Source organism: Notothenia coriiceps, unplaced genomic scaffold (assembly GCF_000735185.1).
Source record: "Notothenia coriiceps isolate Sejong01 unplaced genomic scaffold, NC01 NC01_scaffold00022018, whole genome shotgun sequence".
NCBI classification, from domain to species: Eukaryota; Metazoa; Chordata; class Actinopteri; order Perciformes; family Nototheniidae; genus Notothenia; species Notothenia coriiceps.
Window position 1 is genome coordinate 768,075 of NW_011354719.1, and position 24,012 is coordinate 792,086.

General features: G+C 39.2%; 5 protein-coding genes across 9 annotated transcripts in view; 1 reads left to right on the forward strand and 4 right to left on the reverse strand.

Annotated features, from left to right (window-relative positions):
- Window positions 1–2,895, forward strand: part of mpp3b (MAGUK p55 scaffold protein 3b) — an 18,604-nt gene extending 15,709 nt beyond the window's left edge. The window contains 5 exon segments of the mRNA XM_010780525.1: window positions 486–566; window positions 1,154–1,247; window positions 1,323–1,431; window positions 1,937–2,056; window positions 2,195–2,895. Coding sequence (XP_010778827.1) covers window positions 486–566; window positions 1,154–1,247; window positions 1,323–1,431; window positions 1,937–2,056; window positions 2,195–2,374 — 584 coding nt within the window. The 3' untranslated portion in view covers window positions 2,375–2,895.
- A 756-nt stretch (window positions 2,896–3,651) lies between these two features.
- On the reverse strand, window positions 3,652–7,535 carry psmc5 (proteasome 26S subunit, ATPase 5). The gene is made up of 12 exons (XM_010780526.1): window positions 7,465–7,535; window positions 6,442–6,513; window positions 6,292–6,361; window positions 6,088–6,185; window positions 5,945–6,001; window positions 5,490–5,720; window positions 5,229–5,355; window positions 4,919–5,109; window positions 4,480–4,578; window positions 4,283–4,393; window positions 4,108–4,194; window positions 3,652–3,818 (listed from the first exon to the last, which is right to left on the reverse strand). The coding sequence occupies exons 1-12, from the start codon at window positions 7,486–7,488 to the stop codon at window positions 3,765–3,767; spliced, it is 1,221 nt and encodes a 406-aa protein (XP_010778828.1). The 5' UTR covers window positions 7,489–7,535; the 3' UTR covers window positions 3,652–3,764.
- Window positions 7,536–8,879: 1,344 nt separating this feature from the next.
- Window positions 8,880–16,613, reverse strand: smarcd2 (SWI/SNF related BAF chromatin remodeling complex subunit D2). The gene is made up of 13 exons (XM_010780527.1): window positions 16,207–16,613; window positions 14,707–14,930; window positions 13,146–13,188; window positions 12,920–13,042; window positions 12,346–12,465; window positions 11,555–11,650; window positions 11,165–11,266; window positions 10,907–11,068; window positions 10,331–10,428; window positions 10,019–10,154; window positions 9,781–9,903; window positions 9,444–9,545; window positions 8,880–9,335 (listed from the first exon to the last, which is right to left on the reverse strand). The coding sequence occupies exons 1-13, from the start codon at window positions 16,354–16,356 to the stop codon at window positions 9,282–9,284; spliced, it is 1,533 nt and encodes a 510-aa protein (XP_010778829.1). The 5' UTR covers window positions 16,357–16,613; the 3' UTR covers window positions 8,880–9,281.
- A 727-nt stretch (window positions 16,614–17,340) lies between these two features.
- Window positions 17,341–21,660, reverse strand: atxn7l3b (ataxin 7 like 3b). 5 transcript variants are annotated; one of them, XM_010780530.1, is made up of 9 exons: window positions 21,545–21,660; window positions 20,971–21,017; window positions 20,741–20,864; window positions 20,477–20,609; window positions 19,883–20,054; window positions 19,428–19,528; window positions 19,293–19,315; window positions 19,114–19,159; window positions 17,341–18,263 (listed from the first exon to the last, which is right to left on the reverse strand). In XM_010780530.1, exons 3-9 carry the CDS (start codon window positions 20,789–20,791, stop codon window positions 18,184–18,186), a joined length of 606 nt encoding a protein of 201 aa, XP_010778832.1. In that variant the 5' UTR covers window positions 20,792–20,864; window positions 20,971–21,017; window positions 21,545–21,660; the 3' UTR covers window positions 17,341–18,183. The 5 variants fall into 5 exon arrangements, with proteins under 5 accessions (XP_010778832.1, XP_010778830.1, XP_010778834.1 ...); XM_010780528.1 differs by having other exon boundaries at window positions 21,493–21,545; XM_010780532.1 differs by having other exon boundaries at window positions 17,341–18,283; window positions 21,493–21,545.
- Window positions 21,661–21,824: 164 nt separating this feature from the next.
- Window positions 21,825–23,991, reverse strand: LOC104953584 (nucleolar transcription factor 1-like). Its single transcript, XM_010780535.1, has 9 exons — window positions 23,853–23,991; window positions 23,720–23,763; window positions 23,587–23,644; window positions 23,378–23,439; window positions 23,074–23,260; window positions 22,929–22,976; window positions 22,781–22,837; window positions 22,387–22,455; window positions 21,825–22,306 (listed from the first exon to the last, which is right to left on the reverse strand). The coding sequence occupies exons 5-9, from the start codon at window positions 23,230–23,232 to the stop codon at window positions 22,256–22,258; spliced, it is 384 nt and encodes a 127-aa protein (XP_010778837.1). The 5' UTR covers window positions 23,233–23,260; window positions 23,378–23,439; window positions 23,587–23,644; window positions 23,720–23,763; window positions 23,853–23,991; the 3' UTR covers window positions 21,825–22,255.
- Window positions 23,992–24,012: the final 21 nt, after the last annotated feature.

Below are 24,012 nucleotides of genomic sequence, written 5' to 3' on the forward strand. Positions count from 1 at the left end.
GGGGGGGGGGGGGCCTTATGGATATACAGAGTTGAAGAGGTGGGTTTTGAGGCGGGACTGGAGTTCCAGAGCTTCGGGGCTGCCACAGAGAAGGCTCTATCCCCGAAGCTCCGGAGTTTGTCCTTGGGGATGGAAAGCAAACCGGCTGAGGTGGATCTGAGGGACCGGGGTGGTTGTATGATGTGTTTCACAAATATAAATGGGAATTAAAACTAATAGGAAAATATGATTCACATTATTTACAACGAAATACAATAAAACTATATCAGATAAGAGAGAATACAAATAAATGTAGCAACACACAGCAGTTTCTAAATCGCTATGCAAATCCTCCTGCCCTCCGTCTGATTATGTCAGTCAGTCTCTCCAATACAAGACTCCTTCCCCCTCACCCATGGACCTTGCTCTCAGATGTTTTTTCTGCAGCACCTTACCGTGTTGAATAATTGTCCATTCATTTATTTGATATATTTATTTGGTCACAGGTTCCTTGGGAGCTCGGATAACGGAACTCAAACAGAAAGTGATCGCTGGAAATCCTCGACGATTTGGTTTGGCTGTGCCTCGTGAGTCTTATTGCCTTTTCTTTCTTTTTTTAAATCAAAACTTGATAAAAAAAACAAAAAAACTACACCAACGTGTACTTTGCACTTGAGTCACCGGATAATATTTGTAATCTTGGATTCAAATACGATTAATACACTGTTGTCAATGTTTTTCTTTCAAAATTACATTAAATTAAATAACAGGACGATTAGATGTTTTGTTCATTGTTTAGTGCAAAAACCCCATAGTATAGTATGTCGAAAAAAAGTCTTAGTATGGCATATAATGTCATAAAAAAATATATATATATTGCAGTAGGTCAACAATATCAGTAAGAAAGCGTATAATACATCAAAAGCGACATAGTATGTTGTAAATTATTTATGTTGCCGTCCTGTACAAAGCAAAAATGAAAAGGTAGTTTCTGGAGTTTTATAAGTGTTGACTGACGAGGACTATCTAAAAAACCTTCCTTTGGTCTGAATGCTTCTTTTCTGTCAGGTCAAATGTCATCATTGTGATGTATGCATTATATTAACACGTTTTTTATATTAAGCAAAAATACAAAAGTTCAGTTCTTATCCTGCTTTTGAACATGTGACCAAAGACACCACTCGAGCCAGGAAGTCTCAGGAGAAAGAAGGAGTGGAATACCACTTCATCACCAAAGCAGCGTTCGAGGCCGACATTCAGAGTGGCAAGTGAGTATTGGGCACTAATATGTTTAATTGAGAGAATGAAGTGTTGATGATGATGATGCTGCTGTATTTCTTCAGATTCATTGAATACGGGGACTATAAAGATAATCTGTACGGCACCAGTTTGGAGTCCATTAACAGAAATCTGGATCAAAACAAGGTCTGTCTGGTGGATGTGCAACCAGAGGTTAGTATAAAAAGTGTCACGCAGCACTACATACCAACATATGTTTCTGATAACTGTTGCCGCTATCTGTAATATTAAATGTGCAAGGGCTTTTACAGGAGTACGTGCAGATGTGTGCTCCTCTGTCCAGATTGTCACAAACGTTTAATTTGTTCACAGAATTGATTGCCTTTATCTGCCTCAATGATGCAGAAGAAAACACATTCCAACTTTTAGCATCACGTCTGACAGTTTAATTAAAGATTTTATTCAAAGCATGAATAGGTGCAGTTTTCTGTGAACTAAAGGGTTCTTTCACACTCGAGTTTAATTGGGTTTTCTGCACCGTTTTGTTTTTGGTATTTAATGTTATCTAATGACAGACTCACCTTGGTTTTACAGGGCATTCAGTCTGTTAATTAAGTTCTACCTTATATGCTGACAGTTTGTTTGAATATAACTACATTGCAATACACTGTATTTAGTTCAACCCTTGTGTTTTAAAGTACAATATGATTTGTTTCAGGCACTGAAGACTCTTCGTACTGCTGAGTTCAAACCCTATGTCATCTATGTAACTCCTCGCATCTATCACAGCATCAGGAAAACACTTGGCTCCTGTTCCTCACTCAGCTCAGGGATCACGGTGAGTTACATTAAACACGGCGTCATCATAAAAGTCTAAATCCCTTTTCTTTTGGATATATTAAATGTACATTATAGGAGAGCTTTGTACACTGATCAAAAGGCTGAATCAACATGTCCCCTTCCTTATGACAAACAGGAGTGCGACCTACAGGACATGAAACACTCAGCGGAGAGGATGGACGAGAGCTACGGGGCTTGGGTGGACTACGTCCTGGTGAAGGAGGACCCGGTCGGTGCCTTAGCGGAGCTGCAGGTGGTCCTGGAGAGGGTGCAGGTGGAGCGGCAGTGGGTGCCTGTGTCCTGGGTGAGGGGCTAGCCTTCTCAAGCTGACTGTTTCCAGTTGAATCAGCTCAGCGTTCGGAGGACAGGTTATACTGCGGGACGCCTCCTGAGGTCCTCAGATCTGGGTTGCGGTCGAATAGTCCATTTAGCTTAGCAACCTTCCTAACCGAGTGAAATGACCCGGAAGTACATCAGTGGCATCCATGATAAGTGCTGTTCCAATTCTCTAACCTCCTTTAGCTTAGGAACCACTGGACCTCCCTTTACGAAAGGAGAGGAGAAAATGCTGCCCCACAATGCCTTGCGGCCGCAGCATTTACCGGCCGTTCACGGAAACAAACTATATGACCGAGAAATGATATGAACGTTACGGTGCTTATTAAAACGTATTTGGTAACTTGCCACAAGTGCTTTGTTTTGAACGTTGATCAGTATTATAATCAAAGAGAGAAATATGAATGCTAGTTTTTACTAAAACTGATCAAATAAAGTCAACATTTCAGTCTTTACTGAGCTGTAGGGTTTGTTCAACTTTAAAAAGATGTTTGAATGGTGATATACACACTGATAGATGTTAAGGACTAACGTTTATAATAAATACATTTGTATTGATTTTAAGATATTTTCGTAGTTAATACAATCATACGTATTAATGTGGACCGGAGGGTGACGAGCATAAGTTTCACTTTCCTTTTTTATTTAAATTCCAACTTTGGTCATGAAGAATATGTTTCTCTGTTGTCCACATTCATAAAGCATAAAACAACAGCACGGTGCAGAGTCTCTAGATGAGTTTACAGTAGTTCCTTCTTATTATACATCCATGTTGTAGTCCGCTGTTTAGAAAACTGTAGTTTCCCCACAGCAGCATCATCAACACGTCAGATAGTGAAAGTACATTTGGATTCTCTAAAGTACTCCAAGTCCTTTTGAATCCACTTAGCCCCGTGACGTTTCACACAGAGGTCAAGACGTTAGGAGCGGACTATTGGACCGCAACCCAGGAGTTAGCCAGTGTTAACAATTCCACACACAGGTCCACGGTAGCTGCAATTTCATTGTTTTAGATCCTTCAGTGTGAAGTAGCAGTAGAAAACCTCTCAGAAGCATGTAGGAACTAGATCGACCAATCATGTCAGACTTCTACTGTAATGGAAGCTATTGTGGAGTGCCATATCAAGTATTTACAAAATATATAATTGTAAAAGGAAATTCTAATGTGACCTAACTTGGCTTTGACACAAATCTGTATTAAAAGAAATATGTTGTATTTGGTGATAATGGAGAACTGAGAAATAAAAACCATGGACCATCTGTTATTTGGGGAAACCATTTACTCTAGAATGACAATTATAAACCAAAGCATAAACAAAAGGAAAATATACATATGTGTTTGCATTGTGCGCATGAATACACAAGGCCTTTTACTTCCACAGCTTCTTGATGGACATGTTCTTCTCGCTGTCTTTCTGCATCACCTGGAGGGGGGAAACGGGACAGACTTAGTAGTAGAAACAATAATTATACAAGTATACTATTCCAAGTATGGTACAGTTATGCAAACAGAAAAGAACATGCATTGTAACATAATAGACTTGGATATTAACAGCTTTTGTGATAAGCACAAACATTGTAAATGCAGTTGAAGAAATTACATATATTGGCAAGCTCAATCAAGAATAACATCAGTAAAAAACATTATCTGGCTGCGTGTTACCAGGAATGATTAGTTTTGGTAAAGTGTATGAAAGCATGAAAGACACAAACCTTTGCCACAGCCATCTCAAAGTCCTCCTGGTTGACGTGAACTCTCCTCTCTCTCAGAGCGTACATCCCTGCCTCTGTGCACACACCCTAGAAAATAAAGACAAGAACGTTCAATAAAAAAATAAAGGTATTAATGAACGGACCAGCTGCTAGCATGTAGTGGGTTTCCTCTCACCTTAACCTCGGCACCAGAGGCTCCAGGCATCAGCTCTGCGATCTTCCTCAGATTAATGCCACGTGTCAGGTTCATCTTCCTGGAGTGGATCTTCAGGATGTCCAGACGGGCCTAATGATGCACAATAAAGAGATGTTCAAAAACAAACCCACAGCAGGTCTACATGTGTGTATTCACTGTGTTGTGAAAGTGCCTACCTCCTCATTTGGAGGGGGGAACTCAATCTTCCTGTCGATCCTGCCGGGCCTGAGCAGAGCAGAGTCCAGGATGTCGATACGGTTGGTGGCCATGATGACCTGAGAGAGAGAGAAACAATTGAAATAAGTATTTGGGATAATACAATGTGTGAAAGACTTTAATAAAATCAGTATATTAGGTTTAAGCAGATATAAGGTATTCTAAGTGTTAATGGATTTATTTGTAAAAAAGTTACATAGAAATCCTTATATCTGCTCTAACAAAATGATAATGTACTAAATCATTATTTGTATATACCCTTAAATGGTAATTTAGTTAAGAAGGTTTAGTGAAGGGCTAAGCTATGCACACTATAAAGCCACATTTACATATTCATAATAAAGATCATAACTGCTCACATTCATGCAATAAAAAAACAAAAATAGTTGTGTGTGTTACCTTGATGTTTTTGGTGGCCTCGAAACCGTCCAGCTGGTTGAGGAGCTCCAGCATGGTCCTCTGAACCTCACTGTCTCCCCCCGAGCCACCCTCCAGACGAGACGAGCCGATGGAGTCGATCTCGTCCATGAAGATGATGGACGGAGCATGTTCTCTGGCCATGACGAAGAGTTCACGCACCATACGGGCACCTGGCACAAGAGAGGGAGAAATAACAGTTATACAACCAAATAGTTTACAATCAAATAAACAGGGAGGTCCTTGAGCCTTAAAATGGTCTGTTAATAAAATAATTTAAAAGGAAGCTTACCCTCTCCAATGAACTTCTGGACCAACTCGGAGCCAGACACCCTGATGAAGGTGCAGTCAGTGTGGTGGGCCACAGCTCGGGCCAGCAGGGTCTTCCCTGTACCGGGGGGGCCGTACAGCAGCACTCCCTGCACACATTCAAAGCAAACAGAACCATCTTTACACTGCCAGAGGAACATAACATATGACTGCATCTGAACAATCATTAAAGAGAAACGTCCCCTTTAAGAATCCGTACAGAAACATTGAATAAGTCGCTCACCTTAGGCTGTGCAATGCCCAGAGCTTCAAACAGCTCTGGGTGCTTGACAGGCAGCTCAATCACTTCCTTGATCTCTTTGATCTGCTTATCCAGGCCACCAATCATTTCATAGGTGGAGTCCGGCACCTTCTCCACCATCATGAGGGACACCAGCGGGTCCACCTTGTTGGGCAGGATCTTGTGCAGGGTGTAGCTGTCGTTACGCAGAGCCACACGGCAATTAGGAGTCACCTGATGTAGGAGGGACAGAGGTGTTATTGGATACTGCAGGTTTTATGTTCCTGACATGACATCCTATGTTTTCATAAACGTACAGGTGAGTAAATATGACTTGAATTATTTACTATTTAGTTTTATGCTATCAACAGAACAAGTGAAAGGCCATAATGTTTGTTTTGCAAAACAGAATGGGTTCAAATGCCAACCATTGACGGGATTCTGAATTCAAAACTTACATCATTGATGTCAATGTTCTTGTCCACATCAACGACAAACTTTCCTTCTGGGTGTACCTGAAAATAATTGAGACATTTTAATTTAAGCTTTCAACTAGTACTCAAAATGACGGTGTGGTACAAAGCACAATAACACAGCCTACCTTGACCAGCACTTTCTTTTTGTCCATGACCCTCACCACCTCCCCTACGTAGGAGCCCTGCTCCTGTAGTAACTGCAGCTCCTCACGAAGGAGACGCACTGGGAGATACAAAATAATAAAAGGTCACCAATGTGGAAGTTAACATGACTTTATGTGATAAAATGAAATGATATGTCAAACACACAGTGGTAAAGAACTGTTCACCTTTGGCATTGAGCTCATTTCTCTGTGCCTGCAGGCGTCTGAGATTCTGGCTCTTGTCATTTACTGTCAACTTAAGAAGAAAGCAGCGTTTAGAAATTGAAGTTCTGTCACATTAACGACTAAACATTTGCCGAGATCATGATTTCTTACCTGTAACTCTTCTATCTTGGACAAGTAGTACTGTCGGAGCCCTGAGCCACCTTTGCTGTCCCCCATCTCCATCTGTCAAACAAATATCAAACGTATTTATCTGTTGATCGTTATGTCAGCAAAAAGTCACTCGAGATATTGTCTAAGAACAGCAGAAACTTTACATATATCCGATTTACAATCGTTTACATTTATAAGCTATACCCAATATGTCATACTCTATTGTTAATTGTAATTAACCAGGCAAATGTAATAAACATCTTTGAGCGATTTCAATCCGTCTCGATTAGTTGTCAAAGTGTTTACTCAATTATACAAAATTAAAGAAAGCTACATTTCGTTATAGTTCGTGAAAAAAATAAATCCATAATGTTAGCTATAAGTATCTATTATCTGCCTCTATGTAATGATCTAGTTAGTTTATTCTGCTGACTAGTTCTAGACTAGTTCCCTGCTCCTAGTACTAGACTCCTGGTACTAGGATGGGTTAAATGAAGAGAACAAATGTCACTGTGTGCTGTGTGCTCTGCCGCTTGACCATTAAAAAGGGTTTCATCCCAATTATAATTATTCTAACAACAAGTTATGCTAGCAGCTAACGTTAGCCAACTCGACTCGGCATAGTGTTTAGATGAGGTAGCTTAGCCAGCGCTTTGTGATGCTCAAACACTTATTTAACCTAAATTGAATGTAACGTCGGTTGTTTATTTGATAGTTTACAACAAAGAAGACCCTAACTGCAAGTCATTCAGATTATCTTAAGATAGCTATACGTCAACAGACAGTGAGCCCATGCTAGCACGTTAGCACAGTTAGCTACAATGAGACAGCAAACCGGCAGAATACTACACACATTTATTGTTCCCAAAGAAGTGATATGTCACTATTTACAGCTGAGTCGCACAGCCGGTACTTCTTACAGCCGATGAAGGTTAAACTATTCGACTCAAAGCATAATTATAACTCTCCTTTAGTCATTTATTACCAATAAATCAAACAAAACGGAAGAAAAAATACACCTACATGATCAGGTCCGTCCACCTCCATCTTGGAATTTTCAGTTTCCGCTGGAGGAGAGAGGTATTTCCGGGATACTTCTTCTTCGTGCATTTTTAAATAATTCCGCACATCGCCACCTACAGCCTTTCCCCCGCCATAAATGCCGTAATGTGTGTGTGTGTGTGTGTGTGTGTGTGTGTGTGTTATACATAGCCTTAAATATGCTTTCTTTATTATTTATTTTATTAAAGCGTATTTCCTTTGATCTGCTTTTATCACCTTCAGCGATTGCCCTAACAACATTATCTTATTGTTGTCATAGTTTTTTAGTTCAAAGCTTAATTGACTCCCCATTTATTGATAAATGTAATTCTATGCAAACCTTTAGTCAGTTATTTGCTTTGCAAGCTGAGACGCAGATCTGCAAAGAGTGCAGGATGTTTTTGGGTTGGCCGTTATTTGAGGAGAGGGAAATCCATTTAGGCGCTAACATACAGGTAAAACCAGCCAGACCTGTTGAGACTTCTTCAGAGACACCTGAGACCAGCCCTGACATGCACACTCATGGCCTGAGCCTAGCTTTTATCACACAGTTGAGAATGCAGTAAAAGATATGAATATAAGACGATACCATTAATAATATTTAGAATAACGCCATGGGCATTTACATTGTAACACAAAACTTTGGTAGGAACATTTATTGTGAAAAATGTGAAAAATGTATAAAAGATAAAGGTTTTTGATTGATAGAAAACATGCAAACATTTTACAAAAGAGGCATTACAAACAAATATTTGTACACAAAATGTCACATATTTAAGTGTGTTCTTCACAAAACAAATGATGGCACAGCGATACTGTCAACATGGAATGTTTAAAGAAACCCTCATACCTAAATTGACAACAACAAAATGGCATTTCAATTAAAAGTTACCTCCAGAAACTAGAAACACACATCTGATGCATTGTTTAGTTGGCACACTATAACTGCATTCCTATTTTATTAATATCAGCTAACCTTTTGGATCTGACAGAAACACTTCAATCCAAAGAGAAGGCAACAGTTCAATTTCCCGGCATTAAAACAATAACCCCAACAACCCCAATAATAAACAAGGACAGCATGTAAACATCCAAAAAGTACAAAAAGAGCTGATGAATTACAGCTGGACAGAGAGGACTCAAATTAGCTCACATTTTCCCATGTAGAGCTGTCCTCCAAATCATGCTTTTTTTACAAAGCAAATACACGTTTCATTTCAAATTACATATGCATCGATATAAAAGAAAAAACAGCTCTTCAAATTATTATTATTATTATTGTTGGCAAAAAAAGTTACTATCCACGTCATGAAACATCGTAAAAAAAACCTACGTATTTTTGAAGGGAAACTATCAATGTTTTCTAAATACATCTTTGAAATATGTACATATATCTCTGGTGCAAAACAGTTCAGTATGTATTATTTTGCATTGTTCCTCACTTAAGGTTATGGCTTCTAAATGGTAAACAGACACCCTTTCTAAAACACCTACACAGCACCAATGCCAACACTGTTTCAAGCATAATGTACCATAAACAAAACATTTAGCAAAACAAGGCAAGATTATTTGAACAGGCTCAAAACGACACAAAATATAAAGTAATCATAGAATTAAGGAAATGTTAATCACTTTGGCCCAATATACTTGATTTAAAACTACAATCCTATATGTTTCCCATATACCATGTCAGTGAGGATGGCTTTGTTAACATTTAAGCTGCAACAGTAGCCTATTTATTTCCCAGCAAATTCCAATTTCGATTAAGTCAAGTATATATTGTATACTGTAATATGTCTTTAGGCGAGACGGATTCCCAACACCTGCTCCAAGTCTTGTCTTCTCTGCTGGACCTGAAACAAAAAAAGAAATGTCTCAGTGCATGTTGAAACTAGAATAACTTACAATAAACCATCCGGTGTTCACTGTGAAGCACTACATAAGGCTGTGTAATTCTTTACCTTGGAGTAGACGTATCTGCCCACAGCCTCTGGTACCCAGGGCCCCTCGTAGAACTCAGTCCTCCTCTCCTCCTCTGGGTTTCCTGTCACATCAGTCATCAACTGACAAAAAAAGAAAACATTGAACATAAGGAACTATCATTTTATGAAAACAGATAAATGTTTCATTTAAAATACCCAAATAAGGTCAACAATTGTCAATTTAGGCAGTCAAGGCATTAAAGTCCCTTCATTTGAGAAAACTAATCTACAAATGACTGCAACGCAATGAGAGGTGCTATAATGACTCTCGTCCTATTAACACATACAGTAATCAGCGTTGTGAGAACAAGTTCACCTTCAGATCTCTGCACTGAGACTTGAGCCAGTCTTGGATGAAGTCCTGAGGTTTATTGCTGAAGCTCAGCATGAAGTCTCTCTCAGTCTTCAGCTGGTTGATGTACTCAATCGTCTCGTGAATCTGCAGTATACAAAACCAGTGCAGTATAAGTAAACCAAACATATTACAATTTTACTCCAATTATCTGAAAAGCCAGGGAGATGAGGGCCAGTTGTGATTGACTGACAGGCCTTACCTTAATTTCCAGCGCAGCAATTTCCTGTTGGTTTGTTGTAGAGGACAGGAAACTGTTCATTTGGCCCTTCAGAGGGTCATCCACCTCCACATCAATGTCATAGCACGCAGTCTTCTTCTGATCGGTGGGGTCCACACTGTGCAGAGGAGATGCAAGTCAAGAGTGAAGTTAAAATTAACAACAAGTCATATGGTGGTTGAAAAGCATGAGCTCAAACTTCTCTAAAGTCTTTGGAAGATTCTGTATAATTAATGAGATCCTGAAAATATTAGTGCACATACAGAAAGATGACAATGATCCACACACTCCTACCTAATCATGTGATTGACGATGATGGGGTCAGGGTGCTGCAGCAGGCCTGCCAGTTTCATGGGAATCTCAGAGAACTTCATGCGAGGACAGCCGAAGATCTGAACAGCATTTGGTTAGAAAACAGAGCAAACTTTATATGCTGAAAGTAACGTTTTGTGACCTTTTTTTCTCCCCATAAGCATTCATATACATGCTATTAGTTGCACAATGTAGTATGTACTTTGCGGGGTTTAAGCGAAGCTGTTTTTTGTGCATCTTTAAGAAATTAAAGCTACAAGTTAAAAATAATTATGAATTTTACCTTATTAAGAATTACATTTGGGTAAAAATAAGGTAACTGTATGCATAAATGTATTGTTTAAATGAATACATCATGGCATCAGGTAACAGACCATGGTACAAATTCTAAATCTGGTATGAATTATGGTAATTCTCTGTATGAAAAAAAAACATCTGCTGAGTTCTGCACATTTATCAATACATTACACAACCAATGTGAAAGCATATCAGAGCAACACTTGGAAAAGTTGATGTAGCTTTGTGCTGCTTGGCAAAGCCTCCACATGTTTCCATTACCTGTCTGAAGTAGCGGTTGCAGTTGATGAACTCCTTCTCATGACAGTCCTGCAGCTTGTTATTCTTGATGTAGAGCCAAAGGGCCTGCATGATGCTGGCTCGCGTCTGTGTGTGAACACCGAGCAGACGAGCCAACCGGGGGTCCAGTTTGTACTGAGGGGGCTGAACATTTGAAAAGTAGCAGAGAAATAGGCGGTTTGAAAATAGGAAACAAGCCATACCATTCAAACCTGTTTTAATTGAGAAAATAGGTGATACCTGGTGGTCGAGCATGAGCAGCAGGGTGCATTTCACATTCACATCACCGGGCCTTTTGACCTGGAAACCATCCGTCTCCTGAGTGGTGGGCATTCTGTGCCACTGAAAAAACAGATGTTCTTTGATTAAAGCTTAAACTTTATTTAGTTACCATAATACTTCGAACAAAACATAATGTTGGGATTTAATGTTTCCAGATTCAATAACTCTTATAAAAGGGACTTAATCTAAAAGTTGACAATTCCAGCTGAACTCAACTTTGTGACCAGGCTAAAGAAGAAAGCGTTGGGGCTAGTGAACCAATAATAGTCTCAGGAGATGTTGGGGCTAGTGAACTCCCCTGGAGTTTATGAGATTGTTGCAGCAAATGCCTGTTAAATGATGCCATACCTCTACTAGGTGGTTGTCGGGTCCATAGAGCTCCTTATCCAGCTCAATCACCAGGCTTTTGAAGAAAGATGAGAACTTCCTCTTCTGCTTGCCAGGCTAGAAAACAAAAAGTGCACAAAGGAAAGCGTGTGAAAAGACAGGGCAGCAGGATTGTTATCTATCTTATATTGTGCTGTGTGCAGCTGCATTGTTTAGCTCTGACCACATTGGGGGTGTTGAAGCACAAAGCTGCAGACAACCATAAAAAGCTGTTTTTCCCCAGGCCTCTCCAAAGTGCTGTTTGCACAACTCCTTCCCTCGCATCCCTTTTCTGTTACTCCATGTTCTACTCCTACGCATGCCTACGCCAAATGAGCCAGCGGAGAGAAATTAACTGAAAAAACAAGCCTCCTTCATGTGGCCCCAGATGACACAATGTGCTGGAATTGATGGAGGGAGGGGAGGCATGTCAGCTCATGGTATGCAACGGCCAGTGGTTTCAATTCCTTGCTTCAAAAGGGGAACATGATTCTCTGTGTGTGTGTGTGTGTGTGTGTGTGTGTGTGTGTGTGTGTGTGTGTGTGTGTGTGTGTGTGTGTGTGTGTGTGTGTGTGTCGTGGGGTGGAGTGGAGTGGGGAGAGCTGTAAACACACATCTGGTTGCGTGGTCTGAGCCAAGGACACAGGCCAACCAGAGCTGGGAGACTTTTCAGAAACAGATTAACACAGACTGAAATACTTAGGAGTCAGAACACAGTGGGACGATGGCAAAACAGAGCGAGGAGGTTCAAGTGAAGAGAGTTTCTCACGTACTTCCTCCAGAAGTTTTCCCTCCACTCTCAGTTCCCAGGAGGAAACCTTCTCTGCCTCCTCGCCCTCCGGCTTGCTGGGGGTGTACGTGTTGGAAATGTAGATCCTGAGCTTGCGTTTTTGCTGTGTCATAGAGATGAACAAGCAGATGAATCAGAAACTCCAGTAAAAACGGTTGTTCAAACATAAATGAACCATGATGGATTCTTATGGATATAGATTTTTTTTTTAACAAGAAAGATCTTCGACAAAACAGGAAGTCATAGATGAGTTAATCAAGACAGTTTAAGGTTATACTTTTTAAGATAGATATTCATGAAACTTTGATTTGTTATTCGATTCTTAGGCCACATTTTTTCCAACGGTCATTTGTTGTATCTGTTATATTTCTACACCAGATTCAGATTGCCTACTTTCCTGAGAAGAGGGATTCACAGGAAATGATGCATGTAGTCGAGCATTCTTTCTTTTTAAAGCTACATTTGTGAATAGGCAGCACTTCGTAAGGCCTCGAAATTCTATAAAATATATCCTTCATTTTGTTAAAAGCTAAAAATGCAGGCTTGTGATGAGGTACCATGATGGGCTTCTTGATGGCTTCCTGGATCTCCATACGCTTTCGAGCGATGGTCTGGTCCAGTTTCCTCTCAAAGGCCAAGAGATCCATGTAGGCCTGGGACTCTGGGACCAGGTCTCTGATCTGAAGAGCCGACAGCAGGGCGTTAATATTAAGGGAATTCAGCCGACTGTGAATAAACTGAATCCAGTTACATTTGTTTCAGTGGGGGTCCAAACTTTCTTACCCTCTGTGGGAGAACCTTGTCGGCCATCTTTCGTCTCTTTGGCCTAAAAGTCACAAAGAAATTGAAATAAATAAGAGGTTTGGTGTTAATTAGGAATAACCCCCTTGAGATTCAGCATCAAATCATCATTAACAATTATAATATTCATAATAATAATATTCATAAGAAGAAAAACAAGTAGAAGAAGAAGAAATATAACAAATAAATAAAAAATATGAAAGGACAAAAAAAACGGGATTTGTTCCAAGCAGAACTTTCAAATGGATTGTTAATTTAACGACTATAGTAAAATCATAATTATTCATCAAGTTATTAAACATAACGAGAGACGTTATTAAGATGATTTCCAGAGTACTGTTATGTGCATAAATGAATTGACCATGATGCTTTCTTGAAACAGTAGAACATCCTGAGGCTAAACATGTTACTCAGTCAAACAAGGACATACTGTACTCTGTAGCCAATTCTGGATCATCATTTAGCATTTGATCTTTTTAAAGTATGACCTTCATTAACCAATTTACAAGGAACTAAAAACACACTGACATCCACATGATGAACAGAAAGACCTCATTGACTTCATTGGATTATCAGTTATTTGTGAAAGCTTCATCGTGCAATAACAAAAGGCTCCTCTCTTCATCGACTCCCCCTCACCCAGGGCTCTGACTCCTCATCATCGCTACTGACTTCATAAAAGCACTGTTGTTTTCTTTAATTAAATTACACAGCTCCCTTCATTAGGATGTCATTCCCAGGCGCTTTGATGAGGATTTAGATTGTTTCTTCTGGCACACCAAGCCCCGTACACTGAGAGTTTGGTTATGAGATCAAGCTTTACAGACAAGAGATTCATTGTGGATCGCAACGTTTGTCAGCGTGGCACCACGGAGCAGTTTCAAGTCAAACATACCGACTTGTGTCTGCTGCTCTAAAAGCAAAGGCCAGTCATGAGATGCTCTCCCCTCGTGTCTGTGCTATCTGAGCTGTGTTAGCAGCACAGTAACTTCACAAGCAGAGAAAAACACATCCTGAATGAATAGTGGCGTTGTTATTTTGTTAATGAGCCATGACAGGAAACATCAGCGGCTGAGTCTTTGTGACCACATGGCTTCTATTGTGTAAAGTATGTAATTATAAGACTTTTTGATTCATCATGAACTCTAACTTTAATAACTTCTCCCACTGGCTGTAATAATGTTTCATTCTACTGCAACATCACATTTAAGAACCTCAAAGAAATACATTCTGCAGGAAATGTGGTGTGCAATTTTCATTAAATAATTGTTGAGGTGATTCATTGATTGGGAACAATGTTAATAACAGATAATTTAAGTGGTTTCATAAGTAGAAATGTAGGATATTGCTTCTCCAATATGAGGATTTGCTGCTTTTTCACGTCAAATCGAATGTATTGATTTTGTACAACGATGAGTTGCACCAGTTTTAAGTCCCAGGCTGAACCAGTCCCTGATTTGGCCCATGGATGTCTTGATCAATCATCCTTGGCATTATTATTCTCCCGCTCTCACACAAACACTCTCACTTCTCCTCAGTTTACCCTCGTCTCAGGCTTCCCAGCGCCTCTTGCTGCTGCTGCTGCTGCTGCTGCTGCTGCTGTTGCTGTTGATGCATATGAAGAAAGCGTTTTCTGGAAGTGTCCATGCCTGGAGGCCCCATGCCTTGCCGCATGGACATGTTCCCACTGCCGTAAGAAGGGCCAGGCAGCTGACCCCCCATTGATCCCATTGGGCCCCCAACTCGGTTAGATGGCATCCCTGGGCGCTAAAGATAAAAGGGAAAGCTGAAATTATTATTTGTGGTTCATAAGAATTTTCTATATTCTTTCTCCAGAATATTCTCTTACTCACTAATTTGCTTTTAAATACAAGTGTGGCGATAAAAAAAAAAGCATTTGTGCAGATGATTCAATTATATTTTCTACCTGCAGTACTGGTTTATAAAGAATATGTGTATGCTTTCAATAGGATGCTACTTTTGATTTCAACATTAAAAGCAGAAAATATTTTCTAGCCAGATGTAGTATACAAATGTGTATTTCCACTACGGTACACAGAACATGCGTTCAACAACGTTTAGTACTAATGAATAAGTAGATACAAAATCTAAAAGAAGAAAATCCTGTGTAAATGAACGAAGCTTGATGGGATACATTAGATAAAAGCAATGTTAGTAAATCCTACAAAAATCTATGTTTTTAATGTTTAATTTGAACTATTATGTAATGTAGGTATACTTGCTTTATGGCTTTTCAATTGATGTTCCAATAGTTATTGGATAATAACATATTGTGTTATGATTCAGTTCTACTCTGACATAAACCACATTGAATGAATAACCAACAATGGATGAGAATGCTCTATCTCAACGCGGCTGCTTACTGTGTTTGGATGGTTTGGACACTCCCTTCACAGACAAACACATATCTGAAACATAGATCTGAAGCCATATGACACCATTTTAATAATGCGTATTAACTAAATACCACATGCAGATGGCGGGAAAACTGGTATACCACCATATGCACGCTCAGCTCTGACAGATGGAGATGATAAAATTACTTTTGTTTCACGCTAACTGTCAGGAGGCTGAGGGCAGCCACGTGATTCTCTCTTTAACAAATGCACAAAAACTGTAATGCTAATTATTTAAAAACATTAAAATACTTTAGAGTAGAAAATAATCAATCACTATAAAACATTTTAAATATGCAACACTCAGTTTGTTGGTGGCAGTAAGTTATTACATTGATTTTTACAATGCGGAAGTAGTGCGAGTTCACACCATAGGTCCACACCTTGATATTTAAGGATAAAGACATTTAGGGTTATTATATTTAATCTGTGTGATGACTGTCAGAAGATAAATAATTGTTTTGTAATCCAAATGTAGGAGTGTGTACAATCAAATCAGACATGGTAACATAAACTTTACAAAAACCATAGTGAAATGAACTCTCATTACACTTAACTTAAGCTCAGTAAGTTACCAAGGTTCCCTCTTTTTAAAAAGTAATAATACAAGGAAAGAGAAAACTCACCTGTGGGTACTGGGGAGCGTTGTTCATGCCCCGGGAGTATCCCCCCGGAGGTTGGGGCATACCTGGCATCCTCATGCCCGCAGCATGCCCCACATTCATGGGGCTCAGACCCATCGGGGTGAACCCTCCTCCTCCTCCTCTCGATGCCATGTTCTGGATCCACAAGTGGTTTTAAAAGTGACGAAAACTATAGCCAAACTTCGGTCAATAAACAACACTAGCAAGCTGCTAAATACACGTCGCTGGTACAAGTTGGGACGAAGCGTTCGCTGACTGCAGTTTCTTTAAATGAGGTCAAGCTGTGGTTTGACAGCCAGCAAACTGTCAACAAAAAGCTGGCTAACGTTAGCTCGTTTCTAACGGCATCTACTTCCGGGATCTGCTTCTGCCTGCAACGGCTTGTTTTCTGGAAAGCGAGTGGAGGTTGTTGGGTAGTTTGTCAACTCCTCCTCTTGTTCTTAAGACTTAACATGGCTAACTCGTAAAACAGTACTAATAAGAGATATACTTTGTAAATTAAGTATGAAAAGTATGTAGGCTACCATGTGAGCACAATGTAAACTAAATACTCAAAGTGGGGATAAAATAAATGACCATAAAATAAATAATACTAAAGTTTGAGATATTGAAAATAATTGACATCTTTAGTCTCTGGTTACGTCACACAAAGCGGTTCAAGGATTGGTTGTCGTTGTCAAATTAATACGTTAAAAAAAGTTGTATAAAACTGTCTGTATCATTTTAAATGCCTGATTTAATCTGTATCCTATTAGCCTTCATTAATGATCCCCAATGAATCACAACTCATATGTCGGAGTTAAGAACTTGAAGGCATCATTCTGGGAACTCAATAACTACACTGAACTTCTTACTTTTTCCACTGTGTGAAATAATTATTTACTACGTCTCAATTTCCTAAGAATAAGTTGTACAGAAGCACATCACTAAGAAAACATGTTATGTATTTATCTTAGGTGCACCAAAATAACCAAACTAACATCTCTAAACCTCACCATTTGAGCAACAGCATCCCCTGTTGGTCATTTTTGTTTTCAATGCAAGTACTTGAGCAGGGTGACGTTTACACCCCCATTTAGTGCCTGCCAACAATTTCAAGTTAACACGAGACATAAAGACAGGTAACAAATCATTTATTATGCTAGACAGATTAAACAAACTGAGCCATGATAGCAGCAATTCAACTATTGGAATATTTACACTATCACATCAAACCGAAGATATATGTAACCCTTTACAATGTAAACACATGATACAAAGACATTTTTGAATGCTAGAAAACAAGCCGACCTAGCCACAAAATGAAAAAAAACAAAATGAAACAAAACAAACTTGCTGTCTGCAGCAAATTGATTGCAACTTGTTGATTAACAGAACATTTTCTAGTTTGAACAGGTGAATGGCAAACCGAGTCACTGTATCGTGATTCAACTGAAAACAAAAGACAAACATTGAGAAATGATTGTCTTTGACATTATTATTCAAAGAATGAGATTTAAAAAGTTGAGGAAATAGAAGTACACCTAATCATTTCTGTATACAAAAACAAAACATACTGTATGTGCACACAATCACTCTTCACACAGCTGCCTCTGCTTGGCCGCTGCATGAACTACACCAGAATCTACCTCTGTGAAGTGAAACTGTATACGGTCAAATTCATTATTTTGGACTCCAGCTAGAACTTCTTAAACAAAAGAAACTAAAACAAAAGAAAAAAAATGAGTGTTGGTACAATGATTTGTGAAAAACAAAAGAAAATCTGTCAAGTATACAGTGAGAGGTCTGGACTGCTTGTTCAGAGCAGCAAACGCCATGAGTGTCACCTATAACATGGACGTCCATTGATTCACAACATAAAGAACCAAAGTTGAAGTGTTACTGGTCTTCCCGTATGTGCGTTTATGTGTGTATGTGCACACACTATGGTAAGAGAATGCGTGTTTGTGACTGAGTGTGTTATTGAGGGAATGCCTCGTCTTTCATCAGCAGGCGTGGGCTCTCCTGGTTGTCCATTCGACGTCTAGGACCCATCATGCCTATGGGAATAAACAACAGGCTGAATTTCATTAATTTACTCATGCAATATACAGATTACAATGATTTAATTATGAACTTTAACCCTTGAGCATCTCCAGGAGCATGTCTTTGCTATTTTTCTTGGTTTCCTGCACTAAAAAAATGCATCAAAATCTGTGTCTCGTCCGCTCTCTCTTTTCTGGCAGACCTCCTTTCTGAGAGCAGCTACCCGTTTGTGTAATTTGCTTGGCATCGTCTTTGGTTTTGGCATACAACAGTTTGCCCTACATTATGCTCACTCATCCACAGCTACACAACTGATACTGCTGATATACACACTTCATATTGGTAGCTTTCCTTTAGTTTGGTTTATTTTAATAAAACCACTTACTTTACCGTGTCTTTAAAATCATTATTTTGTCATGGCCAAGAGACAGACCATGACACATTGACATACATTTGATAAATGTATTAAAGAACAGTTGTACATTTCCCTGATGCTGACTAATAAAGAAATTCTGATGTAAACAGACTTTAAACAAAGGAAACTTTTTCAAAGTGAGACACAAGGGTTAATTCGCTGATACGTCTGATTAATACAAGTCATCATAGACGCATAGCTAAGAGACAGATATTCAAAACTATTTTGAGAGGTTAGAACTAAGCAATCATCTAAGGAGGAAGTTTTTGGACACAAAGTGGTTTCACTTTAACATCAAATAATGAAACCACAATGCTGCACTAGACAGCATTCATAAGAAATATGTTAAAAATAACTAGCCTACAAATTGAGAAGTAATGAGTATTTGGATACATAAGTACACATAGTACAAACAAAAGAAGAAGTTTAAGGCATTCATTTTCACTTACTGTTCTTATGCTTGAATGATTTTGATCTTCTGGGTGAGTTTGGATTCTGAGGTGGAAAAATATAAATGTCAATTATGCGTTGACAAATCAGAAAACCTCTCCATGTGTTTTTATAAATTAAATAGGGATTAGGATGATAAAACAATGTAATACTTATTGTTAGAATAAAGTAAAAGTACCTTATCAGATTTCCTTTTCTTGGCTGTAAAAGAAACACATTACATTTTAGATTAAAAAAAACAGGGTCATTTAATTTGGGAATTATATTGGCAATCAATTTAAAAAGGAAGTCAAACATAACGGCACTACATCACCTTTCTTTTCTGCACCGTAAGACCAGTCGTTATCATTAACATCATCATTGTCTTCTTGGTCGCTCTCTGACTTGTTGTTGGTGTTGTTACCGGTGACTATTCTGTAAAATAGGGAATAATTAGACACAACACACACAAATGACTCAGCATTACTCGCTGCAAATAACAGTTTGATTAGAATAAAAATACATTATGACCTGAAACCAACTTTAATGTTTCCTATCCTTCTATTTAAGGAAATATACTCAAAGGTGGTGGGGCATCTCCAGTATACATAGATTACAAGTTTGATAACTCAAATATGGTACATATGCACTATTGAATACCTTGCCTATTATCATTTTCACATAGTAGTAGGGTGGGTTTTTTTTAGCTTAAAAAGGACAAATGTGTACGTGTTCCTTTGATTTTAATTTGTCCATTTTACTGTGGTTACCTGTTTATCTCTCTCATACCTGCGGTTGGCTATGCGGCTGCTGTTGCGTCCCATCCCCAGGCATTTCTCCAGATGTGGAGCGAAGCGGGAGGCAGCAATGCTTCGGCTGCAGTTGGGACACACACACTCTTTGTTTTTCCACTGGTTGTACACCTGGCCGAACACATCCAATCCCGGCTGGTCCACAATTTCTGGAATGAGAGATGGCATGAGAGATGTTATTGTCTGAATGCATTGTTATTGACTTTTGTCTTTTTTTTTAATGTTGTGTTATTTAAGTGTGACCAAGTCATTGATTTGCAACCTGTAAGGACGCTGACGGATTGGTTCAACAAAATGGATTTGGGGAATTAAGTGTCAAATTGATGGAAAGTGGAATGGAAAGTGGTAACCTCACTTGATTCAGGAAATGAAGGGAAATACATTCATTTGCGTTAATTATTAGGCTTTTCAAGTCATAAGGCTCAGATTTGAGTAAAGTCACGAGTCATTGGTGCTGAAGTCAGATTTGAATCTTTTATCATCAAATGTGTGAAAAGCTAAACATCTCCTCTGTTGTTCACACACATTATTTATGTCACCTTTATTTCACTATAGTAGAGTTTGTGCTCACCAAAGTCCCTCATGCTTTCTTGGTCTGTGTCATCCAGGAAGAAATAGCCCTGCTTGACGGCCCGGTGGACCTCGAAGCAAAGACCCAGGCAGGCATCCTCCACCAGGTCAGACAGGATGTCCTGAGCTAGGCCCTGGCAGGAAGGGTCGGGAGAAACAGAGGCACAAGTCAGACTGTCTGTTTCCTGCCGTGTGTTTTCAGATGTAATGGGCATTTCCAAGGCTGATTAAACCACCGTCACACAGTGGCTCTGCTCTACTGTACCTCCAGCTTGCTGTTGTCCAGGCTGGACATTGAAACCTCCTCCATTTTCATTTGCCAGAACTACCAGATGAACCGACACTGCTGTGGTCATGCTGTAGCGCAGCAAACATTGGCCAGAACAGGGCTGCAGCAGGAGGGAAACACAGTTAGCAACACAGCGGCGTTACCCAATGCATGTAAATGAGCGCATGGTCAACATATGATGCCTTGAATGTGATGCAGCTACTTACAACTGCACGTTGAACACTACCAGGGACTCACTTCCCTCGTTTATAACCTGCGAATAACAGAAAACCGAAAATAACTTGGTGTTGTAGCACTGCAATGTCGCAATAAACACACAAACGTGACGTTAGCTCAAATTACAAACGCTGCCGGTGCGAGCATTGCTCTCTAACGAAGGTAGCTTAGCCAAAGTCTTGCGGGGAAAACAAAGAGCGTGGCTATGAATAGGCTGGAGGAATTGAAGCATGCCAAGAGGTTACAAGACGCTGTATCCTCCAGGTAAACGACAGCTACATCTACAAACTAAACACATCAAATGTATCAAACCTGGCTGAGTATTTAGAAACAATATAACACATTTGTAAGTGGTTGAATGGTTTCTGCTGTTGAAGAATTACATTTGACCACAGCGAGTCTTGTCCCCGAACACAACACCGCTGCTGCACTGCGGCTGTTCCGCTCTCAACTCCAATAATATGAGACCAAAACGATCCTACGATTCTATCCCATAATACAAAACTACTTACGAGGACAAATAGCAACCACACCAACGGGAATTTGCTAATTGTGTTTATTTACCTATTTCGGCAGGCATCCATCTTTATATCACAGAGATCAGACAGTAGCAATCGATCGCTACACGAGTTCCACCGAGGGCTTCCTTTGCAGCAGTGCTTCTTCTCTGCATCAGCTCTGATGTGTTTGTTTCATCCAGCGCGACATGTGACTGCGTTACCCCCTGACATTTAGGGGTTAAATAAGCCTTTTGTTCGGCTCTGTATTAGTAATTATAAACCTTTTTTCCCCTGCACTGGTCGTTTGTGCATTTTTACTTCAACTTAACAAAGGATAATCGAAAAATGAATCACATTTTATTCAACATGTTTATTGGAAAAATCTAAAAAAGGGTTTGTATTAATACAAAACAATGCTTGACAAAGAAGTTTTGTTTTTACAATCAATAAAAATACAATTCCCAACATCACATTTAAAATGAGGCAATATGAGAGCTGATATAAAACTCCCATGTCGTGTTTTCTCCCTAAACTATTTTGATGCATACAAGCAGTCATTGTGTAACAGTAAAAACAGCATGTGAACACAACACAGGATTAAATTACATTGATCCCAAAGCATCTTGTTTGCAAAGGGACCCTATTTTAACATCAAGGCCCCCAAAATATGTTAAGGAAGCAGTTCTCAATACAGTACAATGTGGCATTAAAGTCAGGCACTTAATCCAGAATTTGGCTCTGAACTTCACAAGCTCTGTTCCCATCCAATCACCATCTAAAACATTTCAAATGTGATGTTTTCGTCATCTTCTTCTTCCTCTTCATCCTATAAAACAACATTAAATATTAATTAAACATCTATGATACAAAAAGTTCAAATAATGTGTTTTTTTAATGTGTTCGAACCTCTTCAAAGTCAAACATCGTCCTTTCTTGCTCGCTGTTGCAGTCTTCAAAGATTTCATCTTCTGAATCCTGCGTGACATAATGATAAATGTGGACTGAATATAGAGCTTGTTTTAAACCAAAATGCAGATGGAATTGAATGAATCCTATGAATTATATCATAATATAGATATCTAAATTATTTTTTCTTTTTAAATGACCCAGTTAACCCAAAAATAAGAATTTCCTAACTGTGTACCATTCATTGACTACAAACTTATCAGCATACTTCTGGTAAATGTAAGTGACATTTCAGATAAAGTACATTAAAACCGAGAGACAGTCAGAGGGCTGCATTGGTGCAGTAAATAATTAATTATAACGTAACGTCTTTTGTTTCAACACTTAAACTTACCGATGGTCTGTAGGCAAATGGTTCTTTACTGCAATTTTCACCAAGGTATTTCAATTTCTGAAAAAGAATCATGTTAACAATCGTGAAGAAATATTGAAGAATAGTGTGTAAATAAAGAAACTAGTGCTTGAATACGGTAAGTTCTTACGGAGGGGTTACTTGTCCGATAACACGCCTGCTGTGCTCTTGACAATGTCTAAAGAATGGAAAATGTGACACATTTTAAAGGACGTTCCAGTAGTATAAAGGTTAAATGTCTAAGATTGAAATAATCAGAACAGGATTCTTCATACCTTAAACCACTTCTGCAGCTCCATCGAGTACCCTTTCATGTTTTCAGTTACCTCCTGTATGAAGCAACTCTTGTCTTCATAGGAGAGTTTTCTCCACATTTGATTGGCCTTGGCGAATCGCTCCCTTGAGTTTGGAAATGTCTCCTTGAAAAGTAACATCTGCTTTTTGCAGAATATTATATTAGCACTGTGAGTAAGGAAAACATCTCAAATTAGTTTTCCTGCAGGTAGATATTGCAAGTTGTAGAGTTTTAAATATTTCTGGGAATCTTATAAGGAACAAATGTATTACGATCGTGCTTACTTAAAAGGTTTTTTGGGCTCGCCAGGAATCTTCTTTGGAACTTTTTTTGTTTTAACATCACGCTGCACATAAATGACACATTTTAACATTAGTCAACCAAGTGTTCAGACGTTTACTCCTCTAATTAAACAGAATAAATAGCACATCTACAGGTACTGGCCTTTGTTCTAACCACAAAGAACTGTCATGGACCAAAAATAACTTCTCACCTGTGGACCTTTGATGCCATTCTCTTTCCAGGAGCTCTGCTGCCTCCTGGTCAAAATCCTGAGCCACCAGAAACACCCATCGTCACACCAAAGTCTGACAGCAGTAGCTCACTGTAGTCTTGTAAAGGACCACCTTTAAATATTCCTTCAGCTTAACCGCGTACTCCCTCTTTCATTCTGAAAGAAAAGTAATTTATTTCAGATCAAGTGATTTTAAGCAGGAAGCTAATGTTTTGTAACACTTTTGTCTGGTGTTCCTCCCCTACCTTCTGCAGCCGGAAGCTGGATTTTTCCTTCTCACACTGTCAGTCAAGTTACTCCAGCGTATGGCCACACAGCTGGTGTAGGTCATTGTTTGGGTAAAAAAAACCGCATGGGTTGCTCTTGCAGAAAATATTATAGCCAATTTGCTAGCCATTGCTAATG

Coding starts and splice junctions, on each gene's coding strand:
- LOC104953584 (XM_010780535.1), bottom strand. CDS start 23,232: ATGTTACTTTTCAAGGAGACATTTCCAAACTCAAGGGAGCGATTCGCC. Junction 22,456..22,780: donor CATTTGCCTACAGACCATCG/GTAAGTTTAAGT, acceptor TATGTCACGCAG/GATTCAGAAGATGAAATCTT. Junction 22,307..22,386: donor CGATGTTTGACTTTGAAGAG/GTTCGAACACAT, acceptor GTTGTTTTATAG/GATGAAGAGGAAGAAGAAGA.
- psmc5 (XM_010780526.1), bottom strand. CDS start 7,488: ATGGAGGTGGACGGACCTGATCAT. Junction 4,195..4,282: donor CCTCTGGTGCCGAGGTTAAG/GTGAGAGGAAAC, acceptor TTTATTTTCTAG/GGTGTGTGCACAGAGGCAGG. Junction 3,819..4,107: donor TTGAGATGGCTGTGGCAAAG/GTTTGTGTCTTT, acceptor TCCCCCCTCCAG/GTGATGCAGAAAGACAGCGA.
- smarcd2 (XM_010780527.1), bottom strand. CDS start 16,356: ATGGCATCGAGAGGAGGAGGAGGAGGGTTCACCCCGATGGGTCTGAGC. Junction 9,904..10,018: donor TTGCTGCGCTGGAAATTAAG/GTAAGGCCTGTC, acceptor TGTATACTGCAG/ATTCACGAGACGATTGAGTA. Junction 9,546..9,780: donor CTCAGTGCAGAGATCTGAAG/GTGAACTTGTTC, acceptor TTTTTTTGTCAG/TTGATGACTGATGTGACAGG.
- atxn7l3b (XM_010780530.1), bottom strand. CDS start 20,791: ATGAAAATGGAGGAGGTTTCAATGTCCAGCCTGGACAACAGCAAGCTG. Junction 19,529..19,882: donor AGCCGCATAGCCAACCGCAG/GTATGAGAGAGA, acceptor CCTATTTTACAG/AATAGTCACCGGTAACAACA. Junction 19,160..19,292: donor AGAAAAGGAAATCTGATAAG/GTACTTTTACTT, acceptor TTTCCACCTCAG/AATCCAAACTCACCCAGAAG.